Source organism: Capra hircus, chromosome 11 (assembly GCF_001704415.2).
Source record: "Capra hircus breed San Clemente chromosome 11, ASM170441v1, whole genome shotgun sequence".
NCBI lineage: Eukaryota > Metazoa > Chordata > Mammalia > Artiodactyla > Bovidae > Capra > Capra hircus.
The window spans coordinates 6,086,288-6,103,404 of NC_030818.1; the positions used below are offsets into that span (position 1 = coordinate 6,086,288).

General features: G+C 46.8%; 1 protein-coding gene across 1 annotated transcript; it reads left to right on the forward strand.

Moving 5' to 3' along the window:
• Window positions 1,038-14,896, forward strand: CNOT11 (CCR4-NOT transcription complex subunit 11). The gene is made up of 7 exons (XM_018054927.1): window positions 1,038-1,675; window positions 5,845-6,009; window positions 6,494-6,646; window positions 9,793-9,995; window positions 11,187-11,389; window positions 13,796-13,892; window positions 13,966-14,896. Exons 1-7 carry the CDS (start codon window positions 1,159-1,161, stop codon window positions 14,161-14,163), a joined length of 1,536 nt encoding a protein of 511 aa, XP_017910416.1. The 5' UTR covers window positions 1,038-1,158; the 3' UTR covers window positions 14,164-14,896.

The window sequence follows — 17,117 nt, forward strand, 5'->3', positions numbered from 1 at the left end:
TAATTTAAATCAGTTTCCCAAGTTAGCAAGTTATGTCTGCTGCTCTTAATTGGCAGGACCTTTCTAGAGGGATATCTAACAATTTTTTAAACTTTAAAAAAAAATTTATTTAGCTGCACCAGGCCTTTGTGGTGGCACATGGAATCTTTGCTCTTCATTGCGTCATGCATGATCTTAGCTCCCTGACCTGGGATCCAACCCAAGCCCCCTGTATGGGGAGAACAGCTTTAGCCACTGGACCACCAGGGAAGTCCCTCTAATAGCCAATTCAAGAAGTCTTCAGAATAGGCATCCTCAATGACCAACCAATTTCTCTTCTTTCAATTTTATTTTAGAACTAAGGAGGCACTGAACTAGAGAATTCTCCAGTTGCCAGCATTAGTTAGGTCACACGGGATTTCCCAAATTTGAGATTCCCAAATTCCCTGGCAGAAATCCCTGCAGGGTTTTGCAGGTCTAAGGGAGGAATCGAGCAAATCTGGGTCACATCACTCGGTGGTTCCCAGCCTGGAGCGAGCCCTAGTCACCTGGGCAGGTGTTTCTGCTTTCTCAAAACATGTTCCAGAAATTTTGTTAAAACAACTCTGTACAATAGCTCGTGTGCAGTATGACTCCATTTCTTCAAACAGTGTAGGATTGAAAATTAATTTTGGTTATGAGAAACGCATGGTCTATAGTTATTTGCATTTAAAAATCTTCTACCATGAATAGTCATGTGTGTTAATTAAGAGAGCTTTTCAGTTTCTAATATGCATTTTCCAGACGCTTATCTGGACGACGGTTTCTCCCGGGCACACTACCGGGGGCGCGCCTCTCGCTCGCGCACGCGCAGATGACAACCTAGCGCCGCTCTGGGGCTCCGCGAGACTTCCGCAGGGCGAGATCCGGGCCCCGCCGGCGGCTCGGCCCCTCCTGCAAGCCCCGCCTCAATTTCCGGCTTTTTGCTCCGCCCCCTCGGCGTCTCGGGATCTTCTCCCTGGCCTGGCTCCCGCAGCCTCGCTCTGGCTGCGCGCGGCTCTCTCTTCTACTGCCGGCTGGGTTCCAGGCTTGTTTTGTTTGCGACGCTGTCGTGCCACAGCGCGCTTTACGGCCGCAGGGACGGAGCGAGCCGGCGCCAGGGCCCCTCCGGCCGTGAAGCAGGACGGGCGAAAGAGGTTGATGCCCGGCGGCGGGGCAAGCGCGGCATCTGGCCGGCTTCTCAGCGCCGCGGAGCAAAGGGGAGCCCGGGAAGCGGCGGGGTCGGCTTCCAGGAGCGGCCCGGGAAGCTCGGGCCCCGGCGGCAGAGGCGGAGCGGGCGTCCCCGGGCCGGGGAGCGGAGGCCCGGGGGGCCCCGCGGGCAGGATGAGCCTGACCCCGAAGGAGCTCTCGAGCCTGCTGAGCATCATCTCGGAGGAGGCGGGCGGCGGCAGCACCTTCGAGGGCCTGTCCACCGCCTTCCACCACTACTTCAGCAAAGCCGACCACTTCCGCCTGGGCTCGGTGCTCGTGATGCTGCTGCAGCAGCCGGACCTGCTACCCAGCGCGGCGCAGCGCCTCACGGCGCTCTACCTGCTCTGGGAGATGTACCGCACCGAGCCGCTCGCCGCCAACCCCTTCGCCGCTAGCTTCGCGCACTTGCTCAACCCCGCGCCGCCCGCCCGCGGCGGCCAGGAACCCGACCGGCCCCCCCTCTCAGGTACGGCTGGGACCGCCCTCCTGGAGCTGCTGGGCCTTCACCGGCCTGGGAAATCCATCGTCTCCTTTTGAAATTCCCTCCCCACCCCCTCCACCAAGTACGGACGAGTGGCAGCTTCCTGGCACCGAAAATTAACCGCTCCCCCCGCAACAGCAGGAGCCGTCAAACCGCGCAGCTTAGTGTGGGGCTTGACGCTTTTGTGCCTCACATGCGGTTCGTTCTCGTCTAGCCCGTCAGAGGTGTGTGAAGTTGTAAGTAACGACACACTTTATCTGCCCCCGGCTTTAAGTCTCAGGAGAGTCAATGAGAAGTCATTCAGAACCGGAAGACGTGGTTGAGGCGGAGAAACATATTACGCAGGGCTTCCCCCGTGGCCCAGCGGTAAAGAACCCGGCTGCCAATGCAGGAGACACGGGTTTGGACCCCTGGGTCACGAAGATCTTCTGGAGGAGGAAATGGCAACCCACTCCAGTATTCTTGCTTGGAGAATCCCATGGACAGAAGAGCCTGGCAGGCTACAGCTCATGGGGTCGCAGAGTGGGACACGACTTACCAGCTAAACAACAAAGGATTATACTAGCCTCCTTCTTGCTGTTAGGTGTCCTTGGTTAACGGGATGGGGTCACAGGATAGAAAGCAGCCTCGAATTCACCGCCTAGATTAGAAAACTACTGCTGGACATTATGTAAAAGGTGTGTTTTCTGCAACTTTGGTGAGACCGGTGGATTTGATGTGAGACTGCTTTTTTTTTTTGGTAACTCAAGAGCTTGTTTATGAGACTTGGTTTTAGGAGAAGACCTGAAGCCAGGAGAGGAGAACAGCACAGAGGAGATAGATGGTGAGGAGTCTCTGGGAGATTTAGACAGGGCCCAGTGTAGTGGGCAGAACAGGTTGTCAGAGGTGGGAAGCAGCTTGATCTCATAGTCCTTAGGGCAGTGAGAAAACAGGTAAGTCACTCCTTAGGAAGGGAGAGCCAGAATGTGAAGGCAGAGGATTAATGTAATACTAGAGAATGTTTTCTTGCAGGAGAGGGCTTCTACAGTTAAGCTATTCATTGTTGCTACTGGCAATTCTTCTGGATCTAAAGCATCTTCTGATTGGTTTCCTGCATGGCTCTTACCTAAAAGGGGCAACTTTTGTATTCCATGAGATGTCTGTAGGGTGCAGGTTCTGAACCTGACTTTCAGGAAGTTTGAGAATGCCCAGAAAAATGACTGCAAGGTGTGTTATGTGTGTGGTCTGGTCAAACCCGCCACCCAAGATGGACAGAGACAGTGTGGGATTTGAGTCTGAGAGCCTTCTGAATTCTGTAGGATGGGTTAGGTAAAGGACTGTGATTTATGTAATGTTATTCTCAAATGCAGTGAGTCTGAAACTAGATCTAGGCTGTTAACTGTATTGTAAACAGATTTCCCAGGGAAGAAATCCATAGATTGGTTATTTTGCCTGTCTCTGCCTCAGTTTACTTGTCTGTAAGCTGCAGATAATAATTCCGAGCTGGCAGAGTAGGCAGCTGCTTTGCAGGCATCTACCTGCAAAGCAGAAGACCAGACTTTGATCCCTGGGTCAGGAAGTTCCCCTGGAGAAGGGAATGGCAACCCCTCCAGTATTCTTGCCTGGAGAATCCCATGGACAGAGGAGCCTGGCAGGCTAGTCCATGACATGGCAAAGAGTTGCACATGATTCAGTTCAGTCACTCAGTCGTCTCCGACTCTTTGCGACCCCATGAATCGGAGCACGCCAGGCCTCCCTGTCCATCACCATCTCCTGGAGTTCACCCAAACCCATGTCCATCGAGTTGGTGATGCCATCCAGCCATCTCATCCTCTGTCGTCCCCTTCTCCTCCTGCCCCCAATCCCTCCCAGCATCAGAGTCTTTTCCAGTGAGTCAACTCTTTGCATGAGGTGGCCAGAGTATAGGAGTTTCAGCCTCAGCATCAGTCCTTCCAATGAATACCCAGGACTGATCTCCTTTAGAATGGACTGGTTGGATCTCCTTGCAGTCCAAGGGACTCTCAACAGTCTTCTCCAACACCACAGTTCAAATGCATCAATTCTTCGGCGCTCAGCTTTCTTCACAGTCCAACTCTCACATCCATACATGACCACATAGCCTTGACCAGACGGACCTTTGTTGGCAAAGTAATGTCTCTGCTTTTGAATATGCTATCTAGGTTGGTCATAACTTTCCTTCCAAGGAGTAAGCATCTTTTAATTTCATGGCTGCAATCACCATCTCCAGTGATTTTGGAGCCCAAAACAATAAAGTCTGCCACTGTTTCCACTGTTTGCCCATCTATTTCCCATGAAGTGATGGGACCAGATGCCATGATGTTAGTTTTCTGAATGTTGAGCTTTAAGCCAACTTTTTCACTCCTCTCTCACTTTCATCAAGAGGCTTTTGAGTTCCTCTTCACTGTCTGCCATAAGGGTGGTGTCATCTGCATATCTGAGGTTATTGATATTTCTCCCGGCAATCTTGATTCCAGCTTGTGCTGCTTCCAGCCCAGCGTTTCTCATGATGTACCCTGCATATAAGTTAAATAAGGAAGGTGACAATATATAGCCTTGACGTACTCCTTTTCCTATTTGGAACCAGTCTGTTGTTCCATGTCCAGTTCTAACTGTTGCTTCCTGACCTGCATATAGGTTTCAGGACTAACAAACACAGAGCTGTTATGAGGAATAGAAGTAAGTGTTATTCACAATTACTATTGGTAGAGATGGTGCTTAAATCCACAACAAAGGGACTGTCAATGACAAGGCTTACTACATTGTACATCAAGGGGTGTATATAGTGGGTATATATATAGTTTTAATAAAATTAAAACTGGAGTGTAGTTGCTCTACAGTATTATTAGTTTCTGCTGTGCAACAGTGTGAATCAGCTGTACGTATACAAACATCCTCTCCCTTGTGAGCCTCCCTCCTCCCCTTTAGGTCATCACAGAGCACGGAGCTGAGCTCCCAGTGCCATATATACAGCAGCTTCCCATCTAGTGGGTGTATGTTTTTTGAGCATTTCAGGTGACACTGCTGCAGAGCAGAGGTTGAAAATGTATCTGGATGTGAGTAGGAAGGCTTCTTCACACTCAGGAAACTTCAGTCTGGCTGAGGAAACACAAACGTGACCGTGACCCGACCTCCAGGGCTGTGCTGGGTGGCAGGTACACAGAGCATTGTGGCATGGGGAGCTTCACCCGTGGAGCCGGAGAGGGAGTGATGTTTCTGTTGGATGTTGATTAGAGGTGGTGGGAAGAGAAGGGTGCGACCCTCTCAGGTAGTCAAACAGCTGTGTGTATTGTATGTTTTGAAATCAGGACTCGGAGAAGCTAAGAGGTTTTGTGCAACCGGAATGTAGAACACAAGCGTTGGAGGGGGAAATGGGATGAGGAGAGAGTGTCAGGGCCAGATGAGGAAGGTCTCACAACGGTGCAGAGCTAGTGGTGGCTTCCTGGTCTCTTTACCTTTTACACAGTCGCTGGCTGCAGCAGAGAAGAAAAGCATTTCTGAGGACTGTAGTTTTTGATTTGTTTTGGTCTGTATACATAAACTTATCTTTGCAGGAACTGAAGCATGTTAGAAAACAAAGTTCTTAATAGCTCCAGTTTTTAAGTTTCATTGTCCTCACCACAGATCGTAGTGAACCATTTGACATACAACAGTCGGCCCTGTACATCTTTGGGTTCTGCATCTAAGGATTCAACCAGCCCCTTAGGGGTGTGTGTGTGGGGGGCGGGGCGGGGGGGGAGTTCCAGAAAGTTCTCCAAAACAGAACTTGAATTCTGGCAGCTGTTTACATATCATTTACATTGTACTTACCTAGCATTTACATTGTATTTACATAGCATTTACACTGTCTCAAGTATTGTAAGTAATCTGGAGTTTAAAGTATAAGGAGGATCTGTGTAGGTTACTTTCAAATACTACAGCTTTTATGTGTAGGACCCAGGTATCCCTGGATTTTAGTATTTGCAGGAGGTCCTGGAACCAGTCCTTGGGATGATTCCTTAATTATATTTTCATAAATGTATGTATTTGGTTAAATGAATCTTCGATTATAGTTGTCTTTAAAGATGCATGAGAGGCTAGTTTTATCAGGCTCAAGATAATTTCTAAAAATAACCGTTAGCGAAATTGTCATACATTTTTTGCTTGTGTATTTACAGGGTTTTTACCTCCTATAACTCCACCAGAGAAGTTTTTTCTTTCCCAGCTCATGCTGGCACCCCCACGGGAACTCTTCAAAAAGACACCCCGGCAGATCGCCCTTATGGACGTCGGGAACATGGGCCAGTCTGTGGACATTAGCGGGCTTCAGCTCGCCCTGGCTGGTAAGGCGGAGCCACGGTTCAGGTACTTTTGTGCAGAGGCCAGTCTGCAATTCAGATGTGTTTACAGTGAGATCCAGGAACCACAGATATATTTATGGATGATGCAGTTGTGTTTTCCTAACTTTAAGAAAACAACGAAATAAGCATCAATGACTAACTACAAGGAACAGTTAAAACTACAGTGTGTATGCAACAGTATCTTGTGTTTTAACAGATTTTCCCCTGGTTCCTACTGAGGTCAAATATCTTTTGAGGTGTTTATTGGCTGTTGAAGCTTTTAAAAATAAAATACTCATTGAAGTCATTAGTCCATTTCCCCCCCTGTTTTTAAAGACTGATTTATAGGAGTTTTAGAGAAAAAACAAAAAAGCTTGAAGCTGGCCCTTTGCTTGTGTGTTGTAGACAAGTTTCTCTGGTTATGAGCTTGTGTTTTCACTCTCCTTGTGCCGCATTTTAAAGTGTTTTTTGTTTTAATCTTGTTCAGAACGCCAGTCTGAATTGCCAACTCAAAGTAAGGCCAGCTTCCCTAGCATTCTCAGTGACCCGGACCCAGATTCGTCTAACTCTGGATTCGACAGCTCCGTTGCCTCTCAGATCACGGAAGCTTTAGTCAGTGGACCAAAGCCACCTATTGAAAGTGCGTAAATCTGATTTTATATTCTTTTGTATTCTTGGTTTTATTTTAGCAGTGTCCCCGAGACTCTGGTGTTCTGAAACGTGTTGTTTTCGTTTATGCTGAAACACGAATCTTTTAAAAATTTTATTTTATTGAAACAGTTGATTTACAGTGTTGAGGTCATTTCTGCTGTACAGCAGAGTGATTCAGTTACATGTTCTTTTTCATACTCTTTTCCATTATGGTTTCACACAGGATATTGGACTTGGTTTCCTGTGCTGTGTGGTAGGACCTCCTCCTTTATCCATTCTCTAGGTAATGGTTTGCATCTGCTGCTCCCAGAATCCCACTCCACCCCACCCCCATGGCAGCCACACGTCTGCTCTGAGTCTGTTTCAGTTCCACAGACAAGTTCATCTGTGTCTCCTTTAGATCCCACAGAGCAGTGATGTGTGTGTCTTTATCTGTCTGGTTTACTTCACTAGTAGGATATCTCTAGGTCCACGTTGCTGCAAATGGCATTATTTCATTCTTCTTCTTTATCCGTTCCTCTCTCAGTGGACAGATGTTTCCATGCCTCAGCTATTGTGGACAGTGCTGCCCTGAGCACAGGGGTGCGTGTGTCTTTTTGAACTGCAGTTTTGTCGCTACAGACCCAGAAGTGGGATTGCTAGATCATATGGCAACTCGTTTTCAGTTTACTGAGAACCTCCATGATGTTCTCCACAGTGGCTGCACCAACTTACATTCCCGTCAGTAATGAAGGAAAGTTCCCTTTTCTCCACACCCTCTCCAGCTTGTTATTTGTAGATTTTAATGATGGCCATTCTGACCGGTGTGAGGTGGTACCTCATTGTAGTTTTGATTTGCATTTCTCTAATTAGCTACGTTGAGCATCTTTTCATGTGCCTGTTGGCCATCTGTATGCCTTCTCTGAAGAAATGTCTCTTTAGATCTTCTGTCCATTTTTTGATTGGGTTGATTTTTTTGCTGTTGAGATGGATGAGCTCTATATTTTGGAAATTAAGTTCGTGTTGGTCGCATCATTTGCAAATATTTTTTCTCAGTCTGTAGGTTTTCTCTTAATTTTATTTATGGTTTTCTTTGCTGAAGAAAAGCTTGTAAGTTTGATTAGGTCCCATTTGTTTATTTTTGCTTTTATTTCTATTGCCTTGAGAGAATGATCTAAAAAAACATTGGTGGGATTTATGCCAGAGAATGTTAAACATGAATTTAATGAGAAACTTCTAGTATGGTGTCTGGAACATAGTAGATATGCTCAATAAAAGTTAAGTTTCTTTAATAAAAATACCAAGTTTTTTTTAAACTACATACCTATAGCTATACATTCCCTGATTTTACTGAAATGCAGTTATTACTGTATCTTATTACCCTTTTTGTTTTATACATCTTTATTAATCTCATCATTCTCCATTAGTTTTCTGAGTCTTACGGCTCTTACTTTAATTCAAAGAAAACACCTATTGAAGCTTATGGAACTGTATTTTTTGGTTTTATAGGCTTCTGTGTGGTTTTATGATGAAGGCATGCTTTCTGCTTAGGGTAAGATTATGTCTCTGCACTATAGTGTTACCTTGAGTTTGAAACGTGCACTGTGACTCTTTATGCGATTTATAGTCGTTCTTTGGCATAAACAAGTCTCAGCTAGTCACAGTGTATGGGCAGGTCCAAGGCACAGAGGGGTTATTTAATGCTCGCTGGGCACAGCGGTGACTGGCATGGGCCGCTGGAAAGGGATGTAAGAAGTAGACCAGCCAGGTGTCAGGTCCGAGTCTAGCTGAACACCAAGCATCCTTACCTCATGGGGACTTTCTCTCAATCACATAAGTACTGCATCTCCTAAAACGGTGAAACACTTGCTCTTTGTCAATAGTCTGCAGAGATGCAGCGCTGGTTCTGGTGAAGAGATGGAGCAGTTTAGGGTAAAGGGATGGGGCTTCCCTGGTGGCTCGGTGGTAAGGACTGCCTGCCAGCGCAGGAGACTCGGGTTCGACCCCTGGTCCAGGAAGATCCTACGTGCTGAGGAGCACCTGAGCTTGTGCAACACAACTGTTGAGCCTGTGCCCTGGAGCCCAGGAGCTACAGCTGCTGAAATCTGCGTGCCTGGAGCCCATGCTTCTCTGCAGTGAGAGAAGCTGCTGAAACGAGCAGCCCAGGCGCTGCAGCTGGAGAGCAGCCCTCGCTCTCCGCAACAAGAAACATCCATGTAACAACAAAGACCTAACGCAACCCCAAAAGATACAGGGATGAGTCTTAGCCAGAAAACAGACCTTTTCAGTGAACTGGAGTATCCAAGAGTGAAATTTGACTGGGGCTTGGTCCATGGGAGGAGACAGCCGTCTTAGGCCCTGTGTGAAAACCAAAGTGAGGGGTGAAGTTTGCTCAGGAGTCCCAGCCAGTGTTTGTTTCCATTTACTTAAGGGCATTTATGTCTTAGGGATCAATCTTTATAAAACAGTTGAGGTATCGAGTCACTCCCATTTTTTTTTTCTTTTCACTGTTTTATTAAAATGATACAGCATTTGTGAATTTATGGGTTTATGAAACTCTCCAGATTCGTTTGAGAATGTCCAGTCAACCACAGTTCTCACCTGCCCATTTTATCTATACATAATTTGCTACTGCAAGGTTTTAAGATGCAAAAATAAAACTGGTACACATTATATGGTCTCTGAATAAAATAGTGCTGAGAACAGGATGACTGACATCAAATAGTGTTTTATTTTTCCCATCAAAAGACTTAGCAGTGAACTAAGTGGTGTCCTTTTGCTACTGATCATGATTGAACCAGGAGTTGGCAGGGGGTGGTAATGCTTTCCTCTGCTCTCCAACAACAGATAGATGTGGTCTCTGGTATAATAATTCTGTGTCAGCATTTCATCCTTTGTGTTCTGGAAAAAACCGACTTTGTCATTTCTGCTTCTGAGTTTTGAATCAGTGTGACCGTGTTGTCCTTCTTAAGCAACCCACTCCAGTACTCTTGCCTGAGAAACCCTGTGGACAGAAGCTGCCTGCAGGGCTACAGTCCATGGGGTCGCAGTCAGACATGACCGCCATGCCCGCATGCACAGACGTGGGGTTCGTACAGAAGTGAATGAGTGTTGGCCAGCCCAGAGCAGCAGTCACACAGGTTCCTCTGATTGCAGGCCATTTCCGGCCAGAGTTCATCCGCCCCCCGCCTCCGCTGCATGTGTGTGAGGATGAGCTGGCCTGGCTCAACCCCACTGAGCCTGACCACACGGTCCAGTGGGACAAGTCAATGTGCGTGAAGAACAGCACTGGTGTGGAGATCAAGCGGATAATGGCCAAAGCCTTCAAGAGCCCCCTGTCCTCTCCTCAGCAGACACAGGTATGTGTTTGCCATCAGCGCTCTCCTGTACTGAGTTCACCAAGCGGTTTTGTTTCCCACAGTGATCCACTAGTGGGAAGTGTCTTGGTCCCTGAAGCTTCATTTGGCCTCCCACTCCGCTCACTGCACTGTGGTGGGGCAGTGAGTCTGGTGCCCAAACACCTTGCAGCTTCTGTCCGGATCAGTTCGACTCTGGGCGAGGGGTCTGCGGTGGTGCTCACTCTGGGGCACTGCCCTGGCTCTGCTGCTGGGTGCTTTGTGTATACTGTTGCTAAGCTGAACGGGACTTATTACCCCGGAGGGTAAGTCTGCAGTTACTCACATTTCACCAGGGAGGTAAACCAGCGCCCATCACACGGTTGGTTGGTCGTGGATTCGAAAGGCCCTGTGCCCGACGATGAGACTTCCTTCAGGAAAGATAGGACGCTGTGGGTAGTTCCTGTTGGCGCATTTCACCCAGTTGGCACACTTCCCCATTAGAACTTGTCAGGAGGTACATCTCCAACCCGGTTTACCGCCTAACACCATCTTCAGAGTCAAGTAACAGCCTTGTTCGTAGTTCACTTTGCTAACCAGTCAGTCCTGAAAGAGTATGTGTGTACATGCAGGTAGATGAGGAAATAGCATAGAAAATGTATGTAAAGCAATGTACAGATTTGGCAAAAAACATTATTTTTGAGGACACAGATTTGAATAGCAGAGTGTGTGTGACTTGCACTGTAGTGTGAGCACTCCGACCCCCGCCTCCCCCAGCTGCTGGGCAGGGCTTCAGTTCCTGAGTTTCCTGATGACCTCTGTGGTCTGTGCTTTTCAGTAGTACTAGTTGGTAAGATTGTTTTTGATTATAACCAAAAACAAAAAAGAAAAAAAACCTATCTACAAGGGACTTAAGGATATTATTGTTAAAATCCAGACAGTATTGATTCTGTTTTCATGCCCAGGAGGCATCAGTGTTATCTGTAAACTCTTGTGATGGTGTCTGGTTGTAATAACTGACAATTCAAATGTAAGTGTCAAAATATCAAAGCATGATGATCATGGGTTTGAGGGAAGATACTGATGAAGTTGGTTCATGCAGGTAAATTTTATAACATTTTAAAAATAAAATATTTGGGTATTTTTATATGCAGGAAAGAGAATTTCTAACTTAACTTCTTTTTCTCTCTTTAAAAAAAACTTGATTTTATTTAGCTCCTTGGAGAGTTGGAAAAGGACCCCAAACTTGTTTATCATATTGGCCTCACTCCAGCCAAACTTCCTGACCTAGTGGAAAACAATCCTCTAGTCGCTATAGAAATGTTGCTGAAGTTAATGCAGTCAAGTCAGATCACTGAGTATTTTTCAGTTCTGGTCAATATGGATATGTCATTACATTCAATGGAAGTTGTAAATCGGTAAGTTTCTGTACTCGATCAAATGCTGTGTGGTGGTGTGTGGGGCAGGTATATAAATCCTGATTAAATGATTAGAAGGGGAAAAACTTGCAACAATTTTTTTTCCCTGACATTGTTAGTCTGAGAAAACCCATTAAATAATCTGAGCTTTAGTGTTAACTGCAAATGAATTTCGCACCCCCAAGGAAGAACTTGGAGGGTATTCTGAGCATTTAACACTATCTTAACCGCTGGACCACCTGGGAAGTCACCACCTGTGAAGCCTAATTGCTAAAACTTATTTCCCTATATATGGTTATATATTCTTAGTGCTCTGTGCTTAAGTCACTCAGCCATGTCTGACTCTTTGTGCTCCCATGGACGGTAGCCCAGCAGGCTCCTCTGTCCATGGGATTTTCCAGGCGAGGATACTGGAGTGGGTTCCCATTTTCTATTCCGGGGATCTCCCTGACCCAGGGACGGAACCCAAGTCTCCTGCGTCTCCTGCATCGGCAGCTGGGTTCTTTACCACTGCACCACCTGGGGAGCTGTGTGTTCTTTATCTCTACGCAAACTGCAGGTGTCACATTACTTCTGTTAGTGACTGAAGCTGTATCATGGGAAGGTAGGGGCCCAGGAGCTGAGACAGTTCTGAGGATGCCTCCCTAGAATTCCTGGCACTGCTCTCTGAACCGCTCTTTGACTTGGTCTCCTTGCTCTGCTGTCATCAACTGTCAGGAAGGCGACGAGAGGTCTCTCACTTTGTTATTTTGCTTACAAGCAAGTTTTAGGTACATCACAAACTTCACAGACTTGGACATTAGCTTGGGAACCTGCTGTTAAGCTGTTTATATGTAGTATAGGTCAGGAAGATCCCCTGGAGGAGGAAATGGCAACCCACGCCAATACTCTTGCTTGGGAAATCCCACGGACAGAGGAGTCTGGAGGAGTACAGCCAATGGGGTCACAGGAGAGTCAAACACGACTTAGCAACTGAACAACAACAAATAGTGTAGCCATACAGGCAGGCTTGCCTGGTGTGGTCCCAAATTAGGCTTCTCATCCTCAGCCCCCTTCCACGTGGTGTCCTGTTTTGGGGGCTAAACGATACGGCCTTTCTGCTTACGGGGAGATCCATTCTGACCGCCAGGCAACCACACTTCAACTAGAGCGCGACCTTTGTAAGGTGGGGATTATTGTTTTTTAACCTACTTATAGCTGTACTCGGAGAAGGCAATGGCAGCCCACTTCTGTCTTCTTGCCTGGAGAATCCCAGGGACGGGGGAACCTGATGGGCTGCCGTCTATGGGGTTGCACAGAGTCAGACACAACTGAAGCAACTTAGCAGCAGCAGCAGTATAGCTGTACTCAGCTGGGAATCCCCTGGCAGTCCACTGTTTAGGACTCAGCACTTCCACTGCCGAGGGCCAGCATTCACTCCCTTCGGTGGGGAGGGGGAACACGACTAAGATCCCAAAATCTGCATGGTGAAGCCCCCCTTGCCCCAAAAGTCCTTTTAAGTTAATCAGCTGGTGGGAAAAGCCTAACTGAAAGCCCAGGGCAGGTGTGTCCTAGGGCAGCACAGATCTGGGGAGGGAGAGGAAGCACGAGGTTCTCAGCCTTCATTTTCTGTCGCTTGCAAGACCTGTTAACCTGCTGCTTCCGCTGCCTTCTCTTCTATTTGGGTCCTCCAGGCTGACCATGCTGAGTGTTCACTTACTGTCTAAACCACACCATAGGCACTTTGTCCAAGGATAACTACATCCTTTTATCAGTGTGGACATGATTTCAAGGGAGGGGTCTGCTGTGGGAGCCCCACCCACCCAACTCATTGTGCGTCACCCCATCCCCCGTGTCACCAGCAGCCTGTGGCTGCGTTTCCTTGGAGCCTTGTGGGAAAAAATTCTGTAGTCAGGTAAGTTTAGAAATGTGCCACGCCAACTCCCGATTCTACACTTCACGCAGATTATTTACTGATTTGAAGGAACACTTCTCTCCTCGGGTTCCCGTTTAAGTCATATGTCCTGTGAAGCCTTCCCACGTACACTGCTCTTTGTGCAAGCGTCTGCCTCATGGAAGTACTCAGTCATGCATTGTGCTGTTCAGGTCCTTCCACGCCTGCCTTCACAGGCTCCTTGCACAGCACTCATGTGTAATCAGGTCGGTATTACTTACGTAGACTGAGTAACTGCCCACATTGTCAGAGCCTGGACAGTAACTAGGAACTACGATTCAGCCAAGACCACCCAGGGACATGGTGCTCAGCGCTTATCACACATCCTGTGCAGAGCTGGGAAACGAAGTGTCACTTATTAACGGGGGTCAGTGGGGTGGGTGGCGCCGATGTTTACTTGCATAAACCATTAACATCAGAATTTCTACTAAGTGACCGACATTAACAGGCCTGCCTTTATCTTTATGAAACAGACTAACCACAGCTGTTGATCTACCTCCTGAATTTATTCACCTTTATATATCCAATTGCATTTCTACCTGTGAACAGATTAAGGATAAATATATGCAGGTAAGTAACAGTTTTTGTAACCTTTATAAATCCCTGCCCTGAAAACAGACACTAACACAGGTTCCTTTTTCAGAATCGTCTGGTGCGTCTTGTGTGTGTGTTTCTCCAGTCTCTGATCCGTAATAAGATCATCAACGTGCAGGACTTGTTTATAGAAGTGCAGGCCTTCTGCATCGAGTTCAGCAGGATCCGCGAGGCCGCGGGCCTCTTCCGGTTGCTGAAGACCCTGGACACTGGAGAGACACCTGCCGAGACCAAGATGTCCAAGTGATGCCTCTTGGGGACCTCCCGTTCATTGTTCAGCTGTGCTGTGCTTTCCTTTTTAAAACTGTCCAGACCCGTGATTGCTTGGTTTAATGCACATAAACATCACTCTCTCCACTTAGAGTCTTGCCTCCCTGGGTGACTTTTCCCTTTAGATGAATTTTGGTAGGAACCTGGAAGAATGCGTCCTATAGTGTCTTGCTGATGGCTATCCTCAGGGAAAGGTCATCCCAAAGTCACTGCACTTGGGAGATGAGGCCGTCAGCACTGAAGAGCAACAGGCTTGTTTTTGCTTAAGATATAAGTCATAGGCTTCTGATAAGACTTTAGGGACAGTAAATGAAGACCCTCTTTAAGAACATGAATTCCTGCCCCTGGGGCCTGGAGTTATCCCGGGATGGCAGTCTGACCCTTGAACTTCTCACTGGGTCCAGTGTGAGCCATGGACACACGTGTAACCTCAGGCTTGCTTTTCACGGGGACCTAAGAGACAACAGAGTGAACGCTTTTCTTGGGCTACCCACCAACGTGGGGATTCCTAGAAACCGCCTTTGGGGGCTGTGATAGCTGGTGGTTCTCTGGGCTTTCTCTCTTGATGTTCGGTGCTCTGGGAGGACAGTCCTGGGGAGCTGTCCTCACTGAGTGGGGTGCGTGCCCTGCCTGTGGGCTCCTGTGGGCTGTTACCCCTCTTTTAACTCTGGACAACAGTGCCTTACATTAAAGTTTTCTATGAACTCGTATTATCTGATGTAGTTTTTACTTGAAGAAATCATGAAAAACCCCTCATCTACTGAGGTACTTTCAAAGCACACTCTACAGAAACCTGAGTCACTCACCTCCCAGTCCAACTCTTAGCAAAAGTTAAAGGATATACCAAGCAGGGCAGGTTTTAAGATTAGTATAAATTCCAGCCTTGTAATACTGGCAAAACAGTATGCCTAGATGATGAGAAATTTTAGCTTAGATATTCTCATAAAAGGAAGGGATTTATAAATATATCAGCTTCAAAAGGACCCAGGCTGGTGTAGCAGGTATGCCTTCAGAAGTCTAAAAATGATGGCAGTAATGGACTTCTTCCCACACCTAACTTTTCTTTGCCCAGGGCTGGCATGTGGGCATCACCATTTTGCACATTAGCACTGGGCAAATGAAGTTTATTAGCCAGTACTGTCTGCGATGGCGAAGTCTCGACCATACCACTGCTGGAAGCCGCCCAGCCTCGGGTTCAGGCCCTGGCGGTTCTCGGTAAGCGAGAGCTCCTGGCCGGCAGCCTGGACACACACATAGATTTCACCTGACACGCTTTCTCTGTGAGGCGCCTCAGTCATGTTGCAGCCCTATGCCCGGGCACTGTCCCAAGCTACGGAATCACAAGCGGCACAAAACATCAGAACCGTGGCACCACACTGACCATGAAAGGACAGCTGTTGGCAGTCATGCTAGAAGACCATGTCCTGTCCAGCCTCCCCTGGGAACACGTGTGCCGGCAGCTAGGCACTTCTCTGCCCCTGAGGCATCCACAAGTTGCCACCCACACAAACACTGATCTGGGGCCACAAATGGGCTTTTGTGAACAGATGTGCAAACGTGGCCTGTGACTAAAGACAGACCACTGCTCATCATTTCTAGGTTATAGTCCTGGTGTTTACTTGACAGAGGAAAGGGTTTCAGATGTATTTCAAATAAACAGCTTACAAAGAATAGTAGTTATATTTACAGAACACTTTATGGGAGGAAAAAGATACAACACCAGCAAAAAGTTCTTCGTTAAATATATTTAAAAGTAGAAGAAAGTTTACCTGAAATAAAAGGAACTATAATCCTGGGATTTGATAACTGCATCAACTTTTAAGTTTAATTAGATGAGTTCATGTTTTTTAAAAACCACATCTTGAATTCTCTGGACTTTCAGTTCCAATTTCTAGCTTTAATATCTTCAAATCACCTGCTTAAAAGAAGACAGCAAGAAAACCTGTTAAAATGACATCTTAGGGTAGAAAGATGTTTGAAAAAGTATTTATGAACTAAAATATAACTATTTCAAATACCTTTCTTTAGCAGTATTGTTTATTTATGCAACTAAGAAAACGGTACCATTCAGACAAATGATACCATGATAAATGGTATCAGAATAGACACACTTTCATAAATTTTAATGGACTCAATGGACATGAGTTTGTGCAAATGCTTATGCGGAAAAGCCTTAAGAAAAGGACTTCCAAAATCCTGACATTCAGTAACTGTAATCAGCTTAACAGAAAATAGAAGTGTTTCCCCAGGTTTCTTTTTACCCGTTGATAAGTAAGCCTCCAACGCATAAAAAAGAATGGATTGACCTTTTTTATACTAATCTTAAGCTAATGTAATGCAAATACTTTTTTGACTTACAACTTCATACTTTCGTGTTAGAATGAGGGCACACTTCTAGACGCATGGCTGAGGACACTGTTTAACTTCTGCAACTAGTAAGAGATGTGCCAGTGCTTCTGAAAGTGCATGCTTTTAAGTGTTCTAAAACTTCAAAAATGAAAGCTGGCTGGGGAAAGCATCAGTGGCTTTCTGATTGGTGACCTTGTGGCAGAAGCACAGCATGCAGGAAAGTGAGGTGAACGCTGGTTCAGGCCAACGTTCTGTGCTCCGTAAGCTGCAAATTAGGAGTTTACACCCAGCCTGGAGAAATGCTCTCGACTGAAGCATGTAAGCACCTCAGGCTCTAGTCAGCCATGTGTAGGTGCTGACTTAACCTCAGCCCTCACTGGTCATACGAGCGTGCTCAAGGACTATAGCAAAGCGAAGCCGTCTTCCGGGGGCATCTGGTCGCGTTGGGTATTCTGTCCCAGTGAAAGCAGCCTGGTTCCTGAATGTCTTGTGCTTGTGTGCTCAGTGAGGCCTGACTCTCTTCGACCTCAGGGACTGCAGCCCACCAGGCTCCTCTGTCCATGGAGTTTCCCAGGTAAGAAT